Consider the following 20,181-nt stretch of genomic DNA (forward strand, 5'->3'; position numbering starts at 1 on the left):
AGCAAGGGAGCCGGCTGGTTAAACGAATAAAACCCAGAAAAGAAATACACGTCTGTTGTGTGTTGCTGGAAGGGGTGCAAGGATTATTTGGAATGAGCCCTTGTGGTTAGCCTGTACATACTTGCTTGAAGTTCAGATTAGCTGGTGCTAGGGAGGCTCACCCAAGGTTCCAAGAACTTGTTGCTGCTGTGCCACTGCCTCACAAGTAATCCGAAGTCAAATGTACGGAACATCTAGAGAGCGGCAAGATGACAAATCCCTTCTCCGAAAAGCCGTGGTTGAAAGTATATAAGACAAGCGAACAAACACATGCATGGAGTATTAAATATAAACGAAAATAAAAACTAACTGCATAGTTTGTGTAAATTGCGAGATAAATATTTTAAACCTGGTTAGTTCCATAATTAGACAATATTTATTAAATAAAAACGAAAATATCACAGTATCTAAACCAAAAAAATTTTCACTGAGAAACAACAAATCGACCCCCCATCCCCCCAGAAAAAATACCATTCCAAACATGGAGGCAAAGAAAACGACTCCTATTCACATTCACCGGACTATTCCCACCACGGGAAAAGAAAGATGCCCACCACCACCGCCTAGAAATTTGAGTGAAAAAACGCGCAAACTCGGTTTGTTTTCCCCCACGCTGCCGCTAAAACCATTTCCCTTTTCACCCGTGTGCTTCGCGGAAAACGAACGCCCTCTCTCTCACCTCACCTCACCTCACCTCACATGCGAGCGCGTTGTCTGTTGTGGTCGCTCCGCACGTGAAGTAACACTTGTCCAGCGCCCAGCCACCACCACACCTTGTTCCTTCGCCTCCTCTTCCTCCTCCCGTCGGGTCGCCTCCCTCCTCTTCCTCCCCCTTTCCTCTCTCCCCCCCACCCCACCTCGCCTCCTCCCCGGATCCGCATGGCGCATCCGCAGTCCGTCCCGTAGCAGCGGCTCGCCCCACCGCCCGCTCGCTGCCCCGTCCCAGGTGCGTGCTCGCGCGGATCCGTGCCGCCTCCCCCTTCCCTTTTTCCCCTTGGATGTGGCGGATTCGTGCTGTAGGAGCGGGGGTCGGGCTCCCCGGAGGTGGGAATGAGGGTTGCTCAGCTGGGTACACGCGGTTCGGCTCGTATCGTACCGGAATTCGGGCGGGATTTGGTAGGCAGGACAGGACGCGCGGCTCGCTTTTAGCTGTCGATTTGGCATCGAAATTACTAGTTGTCGATTTGGCATCCGAATTACTGGGATTTGGGTGCGTGTCCAGAGGTGGCTCTCGCCCGACCATCCTACGGGGGCTAGCCGTAGCTGCATCCGCCGAAAGCGGCGCATTGCACATTAGGCGTGGTGTGCGCAGGCATGTCCAAATCTTGCGTTGTGCGTGGTTTTATACGTGGTCAATTCAATACAGGCGTACCATGTGTGCTGTTTTTTTTTTCTTTTTGCTCCGGCGACCTGGAATTAGTTTTGTGGCTGTTATTTTCCCGCAGACTCTGCTATGGTGTTAAGTTTATATTGGATCTTGAGTGATACTGCTGTAGTTTCAATCGAAATAGCTAAACTTAAATGTGCACTGCTCGTTCTGCTGTGTTCTTTCCTACTTTTTTTTTTCTCGATCTCTCTTCTTTCTAAAAAAATTGTCACACAACGTGCTTTGAGCTATACATCATTTCTAGGTTCATGAACCTGCTTTGAGCTGCGCATTATTTCTAGGTGCGGTTATTTGATGCATATGGTGGAATGGTCACAAGTCAACTCACAACACACAAAAGTTAGTAGAGTGACCCATACAATATTTGTTTTTTTTTTTGGTTGCGATGATTGATGTACTGTGTTGGCACAAAAGAAATGCAAGAGGAGGATAGGTTCTCCCTCTCCACTGTTTACAATGACTGGTTGTACTGATGTATGGCTTCAAATATTGTACAAGGCATGTTTTTAGAGTTAAAGCTATGTATATAGAAAAGATAAAATGACTTACAATTTAGAATGGAGGGAGTACTTTTTTTTCCTCTTCTCTTTCTTAGAAAAAATGGCACACAACCTGCTTTGTGCTGCACATCATTTCTAGGTGTGGTTATTTGATGCATACGGTGGCGTGGTCACAAGTCAACTACTCAACTCACAACGCACAGCAGTTAGCTGAGTGACCCATACATTATTATTATTTTGGTTGCGATGATTGATGTACTGTGTTGGGACAAAAGAAATGCAAGAGGAGGATAGGTTCTGCCCTGTTTACATTGACTGATTGTACTAATACATCTGAGAAATTATATGATGAGCTTCGAAAGGCATGTTTTTAGAGTTTTATCTTTGGGTTGCTGCTTCTCTGTTATTTTGAATTAATCAGCGTAGTTCTGTTCTTACCAGAGAGAAATTTCAGAGGATAACGCGAGCTTTCTTTTCCCTTGTTAGGCAGGCTCATCTTTCCACAGTCATTGGAGGACCTTTGATGTTTCAGCACTTGTGACGTTTAGTAGATGTCTTTCCGCAGCATTGTGCGTGATGTAAGGGATGGCTTTGGGAGCTTGTCTCGAAGAGGGTTTGAGGTGAAGATTCTGGGCCACCGCAGAGGGAGATCTCATGGTGCTGTCCATGAGCTGCATGATCCAGCCCCAGTGATCCAGAGCAGCTGTTGGGCTAATTTGCCCCCGGAATTGCTTCGGGATGTGATTGAGAGGTTGGAAGCCAGTGAAGCCACTTGGCCTAACAGGAAGAATGTAGTTTCTTGTGCAGCTGTTTGTCGAACCTGGAGAGAGATCTGCAAAGAGATTGTTAAGAATCCAGAGTTTTCTGGAAAAATCACTTTTCCTGTGTCCTTAAAGCAGGTGATTGTGCCCTCTTTGATCCTTACATGTTTTATTTCCTTTTTTTATAATTCTATGTAAACTATATATACTTTTCTATCCTCGCCATAACTTGTATTTGGAAAGCGGCATTATTAAAACAAAGAAAACCAAGAATACACATAAACCAAGTCATCCATACATTAATACTGTTTTGTTGGCCATATTCAGCCTGGGCCTCGAGATGTAACCATCCAGTGCTTCATCAAAAGGGATAAATCTACTCAAACTTACTACTTGTATCTGTGCCTTAGCACCGGTAAGCCTTTTCCAAAGCATCATTATACTTTCTTTCTACTTGCTTTAATTCCTTAGAAAGCATTACAGTCACCAGTTCCTGTGTGATGTTTGTAGACATTTCAAATAATGCAAGATAAATAGCATGACCATATTTCAAGTTGCTTAAAACTAGACATGTAGCTTTGTCCTTTGTGGTATAAAGAGCCATGCTCGAATTAATGTAGGTATTGAAGGTACCATTTTACCCCACTATCCTCTAGATTCATGTATATCTAAGCCCTTGGTACCAGCATAATAGTTGTGTTGTTATATTATTATTACTTACTAAGATAATACACACCAATGTACTATTTGTTAGAGTAATCCTAGCTCTTTGATACCATGCTAGAGTGAATGAACTCTGTATTGAGAAGAAGGGCTAAATCCCAATATGTACATGTACAATATGCAAATGAACCCTTATACAAACGGGGATATACAAGCGCGCACGCAGACACACATATCTAACACTATTCATGCTAATCATTTGTGCATGCTTAGGCCTTATTTAGTTCACAAAAATAAAAGTTTTGGGTACTGTAGCACATTTGTAACTATAGCGAATAGTGTCCAATCATGGACTAATTAGGCTTAAAATATTTGTCTCGCAAAATACATGCAAACTGTGCAATTAGTTATTTTTTTAATCTATATTTAATGCTCCATGCATGTGTCCAAACATTTGATGTGATGGGGCGAAAAGTTTTTGGGTGGGAACTAAACAGGGCCTTAATTACTGGCATTCTTGACTGCCTATCTCACAAATCTAGAGAGAGTCCCTCATTTTTGCTCTCCCAGAGTATGCACTGTGTTTACTTTTCAGAAGTAGTTATGGCAACTGATATTTTAAAATAAAGAATAACCGCTGTTTCTATACTGTCTGCTAAGTCTGCATTTTCCCACTACCATTTAACCTTAATGAAGTGCCCACCGGCGGGGATGGGGCCATTGGGGAACTCTAAATGAATGTGTGGACATGATCAATCTATCATCTTCATAGTGGTTTGGTTGCTGAAATCCAATGAATTTAGACATTTACACTAGCCCTGTTGGTATTCTATCACTCGAGGGTAAAACATAATAACACTTATTTCCTGCGTGTTCAAGAAAAAAGAAAAAAAATAATAATAGCACTTACCGATACTAAGGAATTAGGACTGGCATTCTGCTATCAGATGTCAGCCATTTTGTCTGTTTCTATTTCATTCCTTAATCTTTAGATATTCCACTTGCAGATCTGCTTGATACTTTTTTTTTGTTCGTCTCTGATGCTATTAACATAGTCTAACCTATTTTCTGCAGCTGTGCTTGTTGAAAGTGGCAAGTTCCTCCTATGTGCGAAACGAACCTCCCGTCCAACTTGTACAGAATATACAATATTTATGAATTCTGAAAATTTATCTAGGTCAAGCAAAATGTACATTGGAAAGCTGAGGTACTAACTCATACATTGGCCAAGTTCTTTTAGAAACTGCATAACCATTTTCTAATATTTATGTGTCACTAATGTATCTATGGTATTGAACATCTAGGTCAAATCTCCTCGGCACAAAGTTTGCAATATATGATACCCAGCCTCCATGCAATACATCACAACCAGGGAAAACAAGCCGTAGGTTCTACTCCAGGAAGGTGTCGCCAAAGGTCTCTTCCAGAACCTACAACATAGCACAGGTTTCATATGAGCTGAATGTCTTGGGTACTAGGGGCCCTAGGCGGATGAACTGTGTTATGCACTCCATCCCTGCCTCATGCCTTGAGGCTGGTGGCACCGTTCCATGCCAGCCGGACAGCATCCTTGCTCGCTCCATTGATGAGTCATTCGGCAGCATTTCTTTCTCCAAGTCATCTGTTGTGGACCATTCTATGCGTTTCAGCAGCACAAGATTCTCTGAAATCTCAATGAGCAGCCACACGATTGGAGACGCGGCATTGGGAGACAATGACGAGTGCAAGGACAGGCCATTGATTCTCCGAAACAAGGCCCCAAGGTGGCATGAGCAGCTGCAGTGCTGGTGCCTCAATTTTAAGGGCAGAGTGACAGTCGCATCTGTCAAGAACTTCCAGCTTGTTGCCGCTACGCAGCCCTCTGCTGGAGCACCAACCCTATCATCACAGGCTACCCCAGTGCCACCGCCTGAGCATGAAAAGGTGATCCTGCAATTTGGGAAGGTGGCCAAGGATATGTTCACAATGGACTACCGTTACCCACTGTCAGCCTTCCAGGCCTTTGCAATCTGCTTGAGCAGCTTTGACACCAAGCTGGCCTGTGAATAAAGCCATCATGGCTGAAGGATGATCTGTTTCATGAAATACGGCGGCCCCAAATTTTGCTGGGCCGCCATTCTGTTGTATGTTGTTGATGCCTTCTTAACTTACCTAGAAAGCTGTGTCTAGCCATTTCCACCTGATCTACAGCTGCTGCTGCTGTGCTCTGTCCTGATCGCATTGTTTTCAATAGCTTTGTTCTGTGGAGTAGCATCTTGGCCTGCCCTTAACTAGCCGGCAGATTTAAATTGTTTTTCCATACCATGGTTGTATTAACTGATAAGAGAATTTGACATTTTCGCTTGTGCCTAAGCTGTTTGCCTGTGGGATATGCAAATGTGCATCTTGTAAAATTCTGAATTGCTTTGTTGTAAGTCATAGCAATAAAAGAATTAGCTTTCATTTGATTGCCTGTCTGTTTGGGTACGTGTTTCTTCAAGCAAAGTTGTGCAGGGGTGCCGGCGTGGTGAGCTGATGACCGCCGCCAGCGGCGACCCCGGTGAGGCGTATAATCTGTACTTTTTAGTTTTCCTAGTTTTAATTAAACTGCGTGTTGGATAAATTGCCACTCTTTGATGCATCTTCTTGGATTGTACGCTCCACCTGCTCTAATGTACACGATAACATCAACCATGATTATTATGGGGTTATGTTATTGGTCTATGAAATGTTAGCATCTTTTAGGTTGCAAGCTGGCTGGTGAGCTTTAAAACTTACTATGGGAGTGTTTAGTTCCTCTTTTATCCTAAAAAATTTCTGGATTTTAGTTTATTATTTTGCATAATAAAACTAAACATCATGTAATTTTTTTTGTAAAAATATGGCTATTCGCTATTTTAGATTTTGATCTCAAGAGGCTAAAACCAGTCTTTCATATGATTCCTCAACGCGCGCCATACCGGCCTCAGTCTTCTCCCTGAGCTCCGTTTGCCCTTTACTCACCTGTGCAAAAGATTTCTTAATGCGTTCAATGTATTCTTCCTCCCAGTACAAACCTGTACATCCGCCGGTACCGTCCCACTGAAATTAAAAGAGAGAATCAAAAAAGCCTCAAGAGACCATAATGAGAGCAATAAATTCTGTACTTTGAACGAACTAGACCTAACCTTAAAAACTTTGGCATTTTGCATTTTTTGCATTACATTGGGAACTAAACACACCCTATATGTTATGCTAATATAATAACAAGTTCAAATGCTAACGCCGTTTATATTAAAAAAATTACATTAGTCGAGCAGCGAGCCAGCACAAGCTGACAGGGCCCATCTTATCTTAGGCCTGGGCCCATCAGGCCTGAAGGCGGTTTTGCTCTTCCAGTCCAGCAACAGCAAGATCAATTCATTTCGTACCCTCCACGTGCGTCGTGGCAAAAGTGGAAAAGCCAGGGGAAGGGTTTCTCCAAAACCCTCCAACAAAATCGCGACCGCCGGCGGAGGATCGGCGCCGCCATGTCGCAGATCCTCCTCCTCCTCCGCCTCTCCGCCCACTCCCACGGCGTCCGCATCCACGGCTGCCGCCGCCTCAGCTCCGCGGTCTACGGCGGCGGGAGGCGGCCGGCCGGGCCGCCGCGGGACGACGAGGCCAGCCGGGCGGTGCGGGTGTCGGTGTGGTGGGACTTCGAGAACTGCAACATCCCCAACGGCGTCAACGTCAACCGCGTCGCCCCGCGCGTGTCCGCCGCGCTCCGCGCCGCCGGCATCCGCGGGCCGCTCTCCATCACCGCCTTCGGGGACGTGCTGCAGCTCGCGCGGTCCTCACAGGAGGCGCTCGCCGCTACGGGCGTCTCCATCTCCCACGTCCCAAGCAGTTGCGTGCTCGTGTACCACCCCCTGCCCGATTAATTCTTCTCCATTCCGTTCCGTTCCGTTCCGTTCCATTCCCCTTCTGTTATGATTGCGGGAACGTCTTCCGTAATCTGTTTGACGAATGCGCAGTAGTGTTAAAAAAATTGATGATTTTGGTGCCCACGGTATGACGATTAATCTATTGCTTTGGCTTTTCCTGCGTTTCTTTATTGGATTTTTTTGTTGTCGGGTTGGTGACTGGATATGCGCTTTCCATGGTTTGTGAAGTTATGGATGCTAAATTTGAGAGGATCTTTTTATTTGGTTAATTTCGCGTATATTGGTCTGTTGATTCAAGTTTTTTGTTCACAAAGTTTGATACCGAATCTAGTTGCCTCCTGATCGCAGGGATGTCCATCATCTTTCTGTAGGTTAACGGGTTGGAACAAAAATTAAAAAAAATAAATGCACATAAAAGTTTGACCGAGGAAAATACTAAAACGACTTACATTTTGGAACGGTAGGAGTAGATGACATAAGGGCCAATGTTAAATAGCAAAGCAATTTTTTTTTTACAAAGTTGGCATCCTCTATTTTCACAGGATTTTTAATTCTATTTGGGTTCTCTGTTTTTTTCCTTAATTTGTACTAACAGTGTTGTTTCCATGATGTAGGTGGGAAGAATAGTTCTGACCGCTCTTTTATGGCTGATCTTGTCTACTGGATTGCTCAGAATCCGCCACCAGTTCATTTTTTCCTTATATCTGGGGATAAAGATTTTGCAAACATCTTGCATCGTTTGCGAATGAGCAACTACAATGTACTGCTTGCTTGTCCTAGTTCTGCTACCAGTGTACTGTGCAGTGCAGCAACAATCATGTGGCCTTGGGATGGTTTAGTTAGAGGGGAGGATTTGTCACCAAAACGTTTTAACCACCCACCGGATGGTTTACATGGATCTTGGTATGGTCACTGCCAAGGAGCCCTTGATGACCCCTCCCTGGAGAAGGAATCGAAGGAACCCATCAATGTAGCATCTGATCCAAAGCATTTTTCAGTACCATCTGATACCAAGCCTAGCTCAGCCCCTAAATATGTAACAAATGCAATTCTAGAGGTACTACGTTCATATCCTGAAGGGATGAGGATCTCAGAACTCCGAGGACAGCTTATAAAGAACAGTATTGATCTTGATACAGATTTTTTTGGTCACAAGAAATTCTCTCGCCTTCTTGAATCAATGCCAAATGTTGTTAAACTAGTAGATCATCCAAGTGAAAACCAACTATATGCAATTCCCGTCAACAAAAGACTTCTGCAGCCTGGTGACAGAGCCCTTGATGACCCCTTCCTGGAGAAGGAATCAGAGGAACCCATCAAGGTACCAACTGAGTCCCAGCATTGTTCAGTACCATCTGATACCAAGCCTAGCTCAGTTCCTAAATATGTAAAAAATGCAATTCTGGAGACACTACGTTCATATCCTGAAGGGATCAACCTTTCACTACTCCGAACAGAGCTCAAGAAGAAAACAATTTGTCTCGGTCCAGGTTTTTTTGGCTACAAGAAGTTCTCTTGCCTTCTCCAATCAATACCAGATATTGAATTGGTGGGTCCTCAAACTGGTGAAGGATATGCAATTGCTGTCAACAGAAGATTGCTGCAGCCTGGTGACGGATGTACTAAGACCCTTAGCTCAGATCAATGTAATGTCAGGGAGAATAACCCAACTGGGACAGCACACACTGATAAGAAGCATACACTAAGTTCTTCTCAAAGCATTGACTGGAGCAGAAGCTTCATAGAGACACTAAGTGAACACCCACCTACATTTTCTGTCTTACCTTCCCCATCAAATGGGCTATCTGAGGACCAAAATGAGTGCCCAGTGGCTGATGTGAGTGGGTCGACAGAGTCACCATCAAAGCACAGGGAAGTTGATGAAATGACTACCCCTGGAACTCCCTCTTCCTCAGGGGTGGAAAATGCCGCTAACAAAGATGGATTCTTTAAAAGGATCTGGACAATGTGGAATGGCCCCGAGAATGTTAAGTCTGAGGTTTCTCAAAATTGTGAAAGCATTTCTGCAGAAGTGATTGATGATTTGCAAAAAATGACCTCTTCCAAAAATGACCGCTCAGATGGTACTGAGAGCACGGCAGCAGTAAGTGATAATTTATCAATTTCATTAGGTGACGATCATTCTGAAAAAATAAAGAGAGATCCATCAATTCCTGAAAACCCAGAACCATGCAGAAAACCTGTTGCTGTTTCCGTGAGTAAACCTGGAAAGAAGGATGACATTTCCGAAATGAATTGGGGCCTGTTTAACTGGGCTTCAAGGTGGTGGACATTTGGAAAATCAGATGCAGATAGTAGTACAACCAACATAAATGCTGATGATGAACTGAAGACTGACTCTATTGAAGAATTTGAATCTTCGAATGTTCCAACTTATGGAAGTGCACAGCAGGTGGTTCATGAAATTTTTACAAAGCCTGACTTGTGGGCAGTTTTGGAGCAACAGTTATCAGAACCTCTTGGGTCTGAGGTTATTTTGAAAGCAAAGACAAGGTAATCTTTTGCCCCCTTTAGATTCTAACTCATGCCTTTTGGCTGCTTGTTGATCTAATTTTTAAGAAGAGCTGTTGTGACTTTGATCTGGAATTCATACTTCTCCAAATTTGAAGCCAGACTCATGGTGAATGCAATACAACTTTGTTGTTTCCTTTTTTACGCTAGTGGCAACGAATAGAATCTGGTGCATTTTTGTTAGTAATCATCAACTGATGAGAAGAAATAACTGTCAACTCTGGTGCATTTTTGTTAGTAATGGCAACGGTCCAAATTCATTCTATAGATTGCTTGGTAGAGGTTTTGTAATTTGTAGACAGCTACTCCTTCCGTCCCAAATAAGTGCACATTTCACTTATTGAGGAGTAAAAAATTTTTAAGTTAGACCAAATTTATTCAAAAATGTACTAATATTTATGATGTATAATAAGTATCATTAGATTGATCATAGAATATACTTTCATAATAAACTTACTTGAAGATATAAATATCGATATTATTTTTATATGTGCATATATTTTGGGATTGAGGGAGTACAATTATGCAATTTGTCTTTGACTGTGTTGCCTGTATTTGTAGTTACATAGAGCATATTACTAGGAAGATGACTTCTATATTGTTCTTTCATGTCTATTTTAACCCTGTCTATTACTTATGTCAAGCATGTCATGTCCAGAACTGATATCAGAGCAAATGCCATGTCCAGAAATATCAGAGCAAACCAAATCCTCTTTTGCAGTTATCTCTTACTTTCAACAATGGTTATTTTGCATATGGTTATGTTTTAAAGCTGTAGAAAGAGAAGAATATAAATGAGGTATTGAGGTCCCTATACTGATTCCATTATGTGTCATTAAAACTTACTAAACTTGGCATCACATCACATTTTGAAACTTATGATTAATCATCGCTTGCTTGAGCATTCATCATATAATAATCCTTCTATATGTTTCCTTCTGCAAGTAAAGGTTTTATGAGATGATATGCAAAACTATGTTTCCCTTTTTTTAATAGAGAGCAGTTCTTATATGATCGCTTTTCTTGGCCAGGGAGGAATTGGCACATGGATTGCGGAAGTTAAATTGTTGGCCTTTGAAAGGCCTCCTTGAGAAAGATCTGCATCATCTGGTACATTTGTTAATTTCGGAAAAGAAATGGATTGAAGAAACTTCTTCCAGACTTTTCCCTTTCCGTCTTACCCTCCCTCACAAGAGAAAATGTGTTCCATCGAGTTCCAACAAATCCAATGGTCTTAGTTTTATTTTTTCAAGTGGGAAGCCACAAAAGGGCAAATATGTTTATAAAAGTAGGAAAAGCAAGTCTCTCACTAGGGAGGAGATACTATCAGATTGTCACAAGTTGTTGAAGGAGCTTCTTTCTGAGTCTGAATATGGATTCAACATCGGAATTTTCAAGCGCTGTTTTACTCAGAAGTATGGATACGAGCTTAATCACCAGAAGCTTGGGTATCCGGACCTTGAATCACTGTTGCAAATTATGCCTGATGCAAGGGTAAAATTCCCAAGGGTTATGCCCTCAGAACACGGGAACGGCCAGGGTGGCAGCAAGGCAAATGGAAACCGAAGCAATGGTGATGACTTGATTTGGGAGGAGCTTGGTCCTGTATCAGCCACTACTGCAACCGCTGCTGCAGGGGTCGACAAGGAAATGTGCTACTGTCCTCCCACTCCTTCAGATGATGAATTCTCGGATAGCGACAGTGTAAAAGATCAGCAGCCTAGAAGAAACACTGAGCAGCAGAGCTCGCTTCTCCAGATCATTGGTTCTTGGAACAGTAGCAAGAGTGATGGCTGTAGCAAGAAACCTCAAGACATTGATGGGTTGGTGGACTGTTCTAGACGCAGCCCAGGCAATCTTGACAGTATGGCCTTAGGAAAGGCTCAAACGTCTTCAAAACTATCGCATAAGCAGTACTCTTTCGTGTCGGACTCTGGGGAAGACAGTGAGCCGGATAAGCTAGTTGAGAGCGTCTTGGGCAGTCTGCAAAAAGCACGGGCCTCAAAGTTGCACAATTGAACATCTGCTGCCATTTGCAAAAAAGTCGGCTCGCTTCGCTTGTCCTCAAATTGAAGCGGTCAGCCTGATATCTTTTTAAAATCCACCATGGTCCTTGCTTGGTCGCCTCATATCAAACAAAGGCGCACTTTTTGTGGCTATAATCTCATTAGTCTGACAACATATGCTAGTAAGCTACGGATTGGCAGGAGTTATCCAAAAGAGCAACTTTCGTTTTTGCAACATAACGAAGCTTGTTTATGGCGCCATGGCTGATTGTTACCAACGGCGACTACGAGCAAGCATCAGCCAGCGAGACTGGTGAATCAAGTTCATCATTTACTCAGATTAGGCTTAGGCCTTAATAACTGGTATGTTAGCATTGGGTACCACTACCACATCTGGCTAGAGACCGCCACCTGTTTCTGCTTTCTTTTTTCTGCAGGGCGTTTGTCCGCCCAATTGACACGCTCATTTTCCTCATAAATTGGTTAACACGGCGGTTTAGATGATGTCCACTACCAGTGTTGGTATTCCATGGACTTTTTTTTTCTTTTTTGGCTACGTCGAATTTAGTAGTTTCTGTAGTATATAAAATATAAAACACTACTATATGCCATGACACAGACACTTGTGTCAGGGCACATTGGAATGCCAGTTGTCTGCAATACCTTGAAATCTTATCCACCCTACCCTGGCCCCTTGGCCACGTTGGGTTCACTGCTGATGGTTGTACCTTTTGTGCGTGTCTCTTGAGAGCGTGCTTTTCTGCCTGTTGAGTGCCATCTAAAATGTTGTTCAGTCTGCTTGTCTCTGCGCTCGCCTTTGGAGCTTGTTAGCTGTCATATGATCTCGAGGATTTGCTGGTCTAATCTTCAAAGATCATATGGGTAAAATTTTATGTATGTGTGCATGTGTTCATAGGGTGTATGCAGTGTGCGTCGTGACTCGTGAGCAAAGTAAATTAAAACAAAACTGTCATGCGACAGGAATCGATGGGAGCCAGATATAACAAGGCATTCTGACCTGGCAGCATCACATTCACAAGAACCAGGTGGATATTTATAAATTTATAAATGTTCATGTTCACTTCGAATCCTTGACCAACTTTTCATCCCCTTCAGTAGTCGTGCCAGCAATATAATACTAACACTGAGCATCTCCAACAGTTTACTAAAACACTTGCTATCTCATAAATTTTGGCAAATCAATGATAAAAACTCTCTACAACAGTTTGCTAAACATGTTTGCTAAAAACCTTGACTTGCTATCCTTCTCATCCGCGCGCGCACTTCTACACGCGCGGACTCGCCGCGTATCTCGTCCCCGCGCCGTTCGTTGCTGCGGGCTGCCGCCGCACGCTGACCTGCTGCCGTGCATGCTGCTGCCCTGCTGCTGGCGTGCTGCTGCTGCCCTGCTGCTGGCGTGCTGCTGCCTGTTGCTGAGCTGCTGGCCTGCTGCTGAGCTGCGTGCTGCTGCTGCCCTGCTGAGCTGCGTGCTGCTGCTGCCGTGCTGCTGAGCTGCTGGCGTTCTGCTGTCTTGTTTAGGCCTTGTTTAGTTCACCCTGAAAACCAAAAAGTTTTCAAGATTCTCCGTCACATCGAATCTTGTGGCACATGCATGAAACATTAAATATAGACGAAAACAAAAACTAATTACACAGTTTAGTTGTAAATCACGAGATGAAACTTTTGATCCTAGTTAGTCTATGATTAGATAATATTTGTCACAAACAAACGAAAATGCTACAGTACCGAAAACTTTTCACTTTTTGGAACAAAACAAGGCCTTAGTTCCAAATATTTTCAAGATTCTCCATCATATCGAATTTTACGGTACTTGTATGATGCATTAAATATACATGAAAACAAAAACTAATTGCACAGTTCATATGTAAATCGCGAGACGAATCTTTTAAGTCCAGTTACTCTATAATTGGACAATGTTTGTCAAATAAAAACGAAAATGCTACAGTGTCAAAATCCAAAAAATTTGCGAACTGAACCAGGTGAAAGAGTGTCCAAAGTGTTCGAAAGCTAAATAAAATCTGCTGCCGCACGGAGGCGACGTCTAGACGTCAGGCACGGGCCACAGATAGATGGGCGTTGGTAGTTGGGGTGTGGGCCTTCTTTTCTTTTAATTTGGCAAGTCTAAATGGCAAACTATTGGAGATAGTCATTTTTTTCACTTGCCAAATCTTTTACTAAGTTGCCAAAACTCAAAATATGGCAAATAAATTTTAGCAAACTGTTGGAGATGCTCTAAGCTAATTTAAGCTCACGAAAGCTGCTGGGCCTGCGATTATAATAACAACGGATATTGTAGCTTGGTAATCGGATCATCCAAGGAATAGAAGAGGTCATCAGGAAAGGCCATGACCGTGACTGGTCTACTCCTCGGTCGCCATCAGTGACACGTCGGCACGAGAAGGCAGCCAATGAGCGGCGTCGACGTGGACCCGGGACCCCGGACTGAGAGCTCTTGGCGCCACGTGTCGCTGAGGACGGCGGCCTGCCGACGTGGACGGTCTGAGTCACCAGGCCCACGGACTTGTTGCGTGAGGCCTGTGCTACTGCTCCGTTGACCGGCCGGGGGAAGGAAAACTAGGCCGCCGTTGATCATTGTCTGCTTGTGCTAGTGTAGTTTGTATCGTTAAAGTTCAACTCTTGTTACATCTATTGTTTAGACACATACATGTAATCAAATGTTTGGATACATGCATGTAGTATTAAATATAGACTATTTACAGAACTAAAAACACAGCTAAAAAATAATTTGTGAGATAAATCTTTTAAACTTAGTTTATGATTAAATATTAATTGTCAAACAAAACGAAAGAGCTACGGTATCTATTCAACTTTAACACCTTCAATCAAACACCTCTTTTATCATTTAGGAATGATGCATGAGTGGTCTCTATGTAGTAAGAAAGAGTATTGGTTAGCCTTTGTTTTGCTTTTATACTGATGTGATTGCTTATGGCATCGATCAACGTTCAACATGTATTTTTCGTGCTTTGGTTGATTGGTTCTGTTCTGTTAACCGCTTGCAACCAAATCAAATCCACCTGTGGAAAAATGACATGTCAAGATGATGCTATATATGGGTCACGACTCACGAGACTAGTATATATTTGCTAGTATGTCAGCACTCAACTGGCAGAGGTTGTCGTTTTTTTTTCATTCCACCCGTCCATATCTCGTGCTATCACGAGGTGCTACCACATTTTGGTAGAGTTTCTACTTCTTGATTTTTTGCTCTTTAATTGATTTTCTAAAGAAGTGATTTTGACCTGGAGCAGAGTGTGTCATCACTCAACTTGTGTCCGAGTCTATCTGTTTAGGGCTCGGGCGAGACGGAAGATAGCCCATGGACATTTCGGCTCTGTTCGCTTATTCTATAAGTTGTACTTTTTTTATTAACCAGCAGTGTTTTTCTCTCATGATAAATCAGCGAACAGAGTCATGGTTTAGTACCCGACTGTATAAAACGCCGAGAGAAGTCATCTCATCTGTACCTACCTTCTTTAATAAAAAAAACTCGATCGGGTAATTTGATGGTGACTACACACTGCAAGATTAGCTTAACGCTATCTCGATCGAGGAGGTTTTGCTTGCTACGCAAACTTTTTTAATGCAAATTTCCAGGGACAGGGAACTTTAACGACAGTCGCGTTAACTTTAACGACAGAAGCGGACGAACGGAACGGAGCGTCCGTACGCAACCGGCCAACCGCCACGTGCCTGCCGGTGACGGTTTCAACTGACATAACTGCCCCCACGCACGGGTCACGGACTCACGCCCGGGCGCCAACGCCAGTCGCCCGCGGACCCGCGCGCTTGCTTGCTGCCCCGGAAAGCCCAGAACTACCCCTGCCCGCCTTGGCTGCAGGTGGAGGAGGGCATTTCGGTCCTTCAAGGAAAAGTTCTCCGGTGCCCCTGCGCGTGCCCTGCCGGCGGCGGAGAAGCGTCCCGCTCCCGTGAGGCGTGGGCCCGGTCCCTGGTCCGCGGGTCGGGGTCGTGGGGTGCCTGTGGGTCCCACGCGTCAGGCGCAGCGCGTCCACGGCGCGTCGCTGCCGCGTTGTTCCGTCCGTCCGCCGCGTTTCCCTCACTCGGTTTTGTACTGCCCTACAAGTTTCTTTTTCTTTTTTTTTTATCTTCCTCGGTTTGTTGTTGCTTTTTTTATCTTCATTCACTCGGTTTGTTTTAGTGCCAGCACTCATCGTAACGCGCCGTTTAGCCTCGCTAACCGCGCTTTTTGCCACGTCGTCACAGTGTCACAATGTTGTAGGTCCAGTTTCGTCTGCCACGTAAAACATCTCTCATGACATGACAACTTAACATTTCTATAACGAGATAGAGGGGAAAAGAAAAAGAAACAAATTCACTCGGGGTTCTAACTTCAAGATGAGTCATCAAGTTAAATATATATATATGTACTGAAGCCTCGTTTGCTTCTATCCAAAAACCCATCGAATTTTTAGACACATGCATGAAGTATTAAATATAGAAAAAAATAAAAACTAATTACACAGTTTGGTCGAAATTTACAAGACGAATCTTTTGAGCCTAGTTAGTCCATGGTTGGACAATAATTACCACAAACAAACGAAAGTGCTACAGTATCGCGAAATTTTTCACATCGGGAACTAAACACGGCTTGAAACAAATAGGATGAAATTACACATTGAGGGTGGGTATTGTATCTATGTTTCTTTTTTATAACGTGGCAGTCTTGAGAACAATATTATAAAACTCTCTGCCAAGAATGATCTAAGGGCAAACTAAAATGATTTCCATGTTCATTAGTTATTACAAAAGACAAAATGTTAATATGACATTAAAGTTAAGGAAAAGCGAATGATGAGATGGTTTCCTCGACAAGAAATCATGTCTACACAAAAACAGAAACATGAAAAGATTTGATAGGTTGTAGGTGATATGTACAAGAGGAAAGACACATGATTTAGAAAAAAAAAATCATTGAAAAATCATCTATTGCGGATATGATTTTTATGTTTTGTTTCTACAAGGTTTGATAATAAGTATAGAAACCATGAGATAATTCACGGGTTAGAACTGCTCTAAGGGCACATGTAGATAGGCTCAGCTAATTTGTGAGCACGCATTACATACCATTGCAAACTTAAACATCTCATCCACTTTCTACACATGAACCGGTAATGCGTGCAATTATAAAAGAAACTTTCAGTAAGCATATCAATTTTTTTGAATTTCAACGCGGGGGGGGGATGGGATTTCCCCACATGAACTTTATTGAACTTGGGCCTTAAAAACCCTGATTACAAAGGAGCTTTACAGGGTAACAAAAAACTCAACACATAAGGACTTATAAACTACAAGTTGTTTCTAGATATCGCCTGATCAAAAGCTTTGATCCATTCTTCTGCCACCCTTTTGCTCTTCTTCGACAACCGTTGCTTCCAGAGAGTGGCATCCCCTTTGCAAAGCAGAAATAACTGATGGATAGAAATTTGCTCCTCTCTGAAGACAAAAGCGTTTTTTCTCTTCAGAGCTGCCTGCAGCACAAAGCTATAAACGCGCTGTATTGTTCATCTGGGATGCCGCTGATCTTTGGTGCACTATATGCTGCTCTAAGAAAAGTTCATGATATTTTAGACGTCATGATTTAGAGCAAAAACAGGTCTATGGAGTTTGAGTTTCTGAAACCTAGGAAATTAAACACTACACCTCTCCACGATATGTTTTAAAATAAAAAAAAACGTCTTCCGTCTTCTTAATATTTGTTAGTGTGTTTTTGCTTGTTTTTTTCTTGTAGTTTTCCAATATAAAATTTGGTACTAGTTGGAAGCAAAGGGAGCACAAAGACATGTTGTCAACGACGTGAGATCGACTAATAGCTGGAGCCACCAACAGCACAATCTTACAGGAGATACTGCATGTCTATCCATATAATGCCCCCACCAAACAGAATGGAAAAAAAATATACTAGTACTACAAATGGTCTATTTGTATTAGCTGTTAAGTAATAGTTACCTAGCTAATAATTCATAGCTATTAACTAATCTTATTTGCTATTAGCTAGTTTGCTTCAACTAGTGAAATAGTAACAATTAGCTAAACTATTAGCTAGCCATATCAGAATTAAGGATGTAGTAATTATTAGCTACTAACTATTAGCTCTACAAATCCAAACATGACTTAAAGCCAATGATAAACCTACATGTCACAGCACATTACCAAATGACCTATTCCCAATTAGACACTATTTATAAGTACTGAATGGCAAAACAAACACACTCTAAACGTGAAGGATAATAAAAACCATAAGTACCCCCAAGAACAAGAACAAAAACAAAAACAAAAAACAAAAACATTCCTTCCAAGTCCAGAAGAATTTCCAGCAGCAAACCAGGCTATAAATAAACAAAACAAGCAGAAGCATTCCCCCCCTCTCCCCTTCCATTTGCAAGCACTTTCACACGCCTATCTCTTCTTCTCCTAAAATTAACTAATTATTATCTCGCTTAATTTAAACTATAATAATCACCTCCCTAATCTCGCGGCCTCGTATAAAACCTCCCCACCACCCCCCTCCCCATCGTCCTCGTCCTCGAGGGAGGCAACCCCCACCCCACATCCCCATCGCCACCAGCGCCCCTCGCCCCTCGCCACGCCACTAGCGGGCGCGCACCCGGCAGCCCGCGAACCCCGCTCGTCCTCCCGCCCGCTTGCTTGCTTGCTCAGGCGAGAGAGAGAGACAGACGAGAGACGAGATCCGCTCCGGGCCGGCGGCGAGTAGGATCGCCGGGCGATGCCGGTGACGGACTACCAGGGCTCAACCTCCTCGCCCTTCTCCTTCGGCCGCTCGCTGCTCTCGCTCCGCAGGGACACCACCACCGCAATCATGCCGTCGGGCGAGGAAGCCGACGTCGAGGCGTTCCAGCGCCACGTCGCGTCGACGCTCGCGGAGCTGCTGCCCGCGGCGGACGCCGGTGCCGGCGACGCGGCGGCGGCGGAGGCGGGCGAGGAGTTCCTCTCCGCCGCGTGGATCCGCCGCCTGCTGGAGGCGTTCGTGCTGTGCCAGGAGGAGTTCCGCGTCGTGGTGGCCCAGGCGCGGCGCCGCGCGGGCGCGCAGCTGCCCGCGGCAGCCGAGAGGATGGTGGCCGAGTTTCACGAGCGCGCCGTCAAGGCGCTCGACGTCTGCAACGCGGCCCGCGACGGCGTCGACCAGGTCCGCCGCTGGGAGCGCCTCGCCGACATCGCGGCGTCCGTGCTCAGGTGCCCCGGGGAGGTCCACGAGGGCCAGCTACGCCGCGCGCGCAAGGCGCTCACCGACCTCACCGCGCTCCTCGTCGACGACGCCGCGGCCGCGTCGGGGGCCGGCGGCGTCGCCTCGTTCCTCTCCTCCCACCGCAACCGCTCCTTCGGCCGCGCGCGGGCCTCCCCGTCGCGCACCGCCGGCTCGGCCGCCGCGGCATCCGCGTCCGCCTCCCACTTCCGCTCCCTGTCATGGAGCGTGTCCCGCACCTGGTCCGCCGCGCGCCAGCTGCAGGCCATCGGGGCGGGGCTCGCCGCGCCGCGCGCGCACGAGGCGGGCCTCGCCGCGCCCGTCTACTCCATGGGCTGCGTGCTCCACCTCACCGCCTGGGCGCTCGTCGCCGCCGTCCCGTGCCCGGACCGCGGCAACGCGCTGCAGACCTACCACCTGCCAGCCGCCCCGCCTCGCGCCTCGTTCCCCTGGGCGCCGCCTCTCCTCGCCCTGCAGGAACGCCTCGCCGAGGAAGGCAAGCGCAAGGACAGGCGCCATTCCTGCGGCCTGCTCAAGGAGATCCACTCGCTCGAGAAGTCCACGCAGAAGCTCGCCGAGGCAATCGACGCGGCGCCGATCCCGCTCTTCGGCGACAGGGAGAACGACGTGCGGGAGGCTGCCGCCGAGCTCGCCGCCGTGTGTGAAGCCATGAGGGACGGCCTGGAGCCGCTGGAAAGGCTGGTGCGCGAGGTGTTCCACCGCATTGTGCGCAGCCGCGTCGATGGCCTCGATTCATCCATGCACAATGCCGACTGATTTGATTCGCCCGCACACCGCCACCGATCGAAATCCTGCCTGCAATTGGGCAATTGTGGCGGCGACCGTAGGTAGCTCTTCTTGCTTCTTGGTTTGCTCGTTTATGTTTTCTGGTCATATTGAGTACGTATATCTTCTTGTAAAGAAGGGATTTGAATGTGGCCATCATGATGTAAAGATGGCTGCTTAGTTCCCATGTTTTTGATGCTGCATTTGGTATATATATAATATTTCATCCAATTTTTGTTAGCCATAGTGGCCGATTAATGATTAACCTGTTATGTTCTACAGTACTTCTTGAGTTCTATTCTACAAGATCGTTCAGAAATGTAGCATTTGATCTCGTTATAAGATGGAACAAGGGGAAG

At 45.0% G+C, this 20,181-nt stretch overlaps 3 protein-coding genes across 4 annotated transcripts; all 3 read left to right on the forward strand.

Moving 5' to 3' along the window:
- On the forward strand, positions 777-5,792 carry LOC110429672 (tubby-like F-box protein 14). 2 transcript variants are annotated; one of them, XM_021445975.1, is made up of 5 exons: positions 777-985; positions 2,413-2,825; positions 3,015-3,102; positions 4,425-4,557; positions 4,655-5,792. In XM_021445975.1, exons 2-5 carry the CDS (start codon positions 2,478-2,480, stop codon positions 5,397-5,399), a joined length of 1,314 nt encoding a protein of 437 aa, XP_021301650.1. In that variant the 5' UTR covers positions 777-985; positions 2,413-2,477; the 3' UTR covers positions 5,400-5,792. The 2 variants fall into 2 exon arrangements, with proteins under 2 accessions (XP_021301650.1, XP_021301651.1); XM_021445976.1 differs by having other exon boundaries at positions 2,417-2,825.
- On the forward strand, positions 6,738-12,499 carry LOC8079858. Its single transcript, XM_021445972.1, has 3 exons — positions 6,738-7,196; positions 7,849-9,748; positions 10,798-12,499. The coding sequence occupies exons 1-3, from the start codon at positions 6,839-6,841 to the stop codon at positions 11,783-11,785; spliced, it is 3,246 nt and encodes a 1,081-aa protein (XP_021301647.1). The 5' UTR covers positions 6,738-6,838; the 3' UTR covers positions 11,786-12,499.
- Positions 18,343-20,106, forward strand: LOC8079859. Its single transcript, XM_002441831.2, has one exon. It carries the CDS (start codon positions 18,560-18,562, stop codon positions 19,811-19,813), a length of 1,254 nt encoding a protein of 417 aa, XP_002441876.1. The 5' UTR covers positions 18,343-18,559; the 3' UTR covers positions 19,814-20,106.

The sequence above is a fragment of the Sorghum bicolor genome, chromosome 8, assembly GCF_000003195.3.
Source record: "Sorghum bicolor cultivar BTx623 chromosome 8, Sorghum_bicolor_NCBIv3, whole genome shotgun sequence".
Classification (NCBI taxonomy): Eukaryota; Viridiplantae; Streptophyta; class Magnoliopsida; order Poales; family Poaceae; genus Sorghum; species Sorghum bicolor.

Excerpts from the sequence above, each read along its gene's own strand:
- LOC110429672 (XM_021445975.1), top strand. The coding sequence starts at position 2,478 with ATGTCTTTCCGCAGCATTGTGCGTGATGTAAGGGATGGCTTTGGGAGC. Across the intron at positions 2,826-3,014 it reads TTCCTGTGTCCTTAAAGCAG|CCTGGGCCTCGAGATGTAAC; the intron begins GTGATTGTGCCC and ends GGCCATATTCAG. Across the intron at positions 4,558-4,654 it reads ATGTACATTGGAAAGCTGAG|GTCAAATCTCCTCGGCACAA; the intron begins GTACTAACTCAT and ends TTGAACATCTAG.
- LOC8079858 (XM_021445972.1), top strand. The coding sequence starts at position 6,839 with ATGTCGCAGATCCTCCTCCTCCTCCGCCTCTCCGCCCACTCCCACGGC. Across the intron at positions 7,197-7,848 it reads CATCTCCCACGTCCCAAGCA|GTGGGAAGAATAGTTCTGAC; the intron begins GTTGCGTGCTCG and ends TCCATGATGTAG. Across the intron at positions 9,749-10,797 it reads ATTTTGAAAGCAAAGACAAG|GGAGGAATTGGCACATGGAT; the intron begins GTAATCTTTTGC and ends TTTCTTGGCCAG.
- LOC8079859 (XM_002441831.2), top strand. The coding sequence starts at position 18,560 with ATGCCGGTGACGGACTACCAGGGCTCAACCTCCTCGCCCTTCTCCTTC.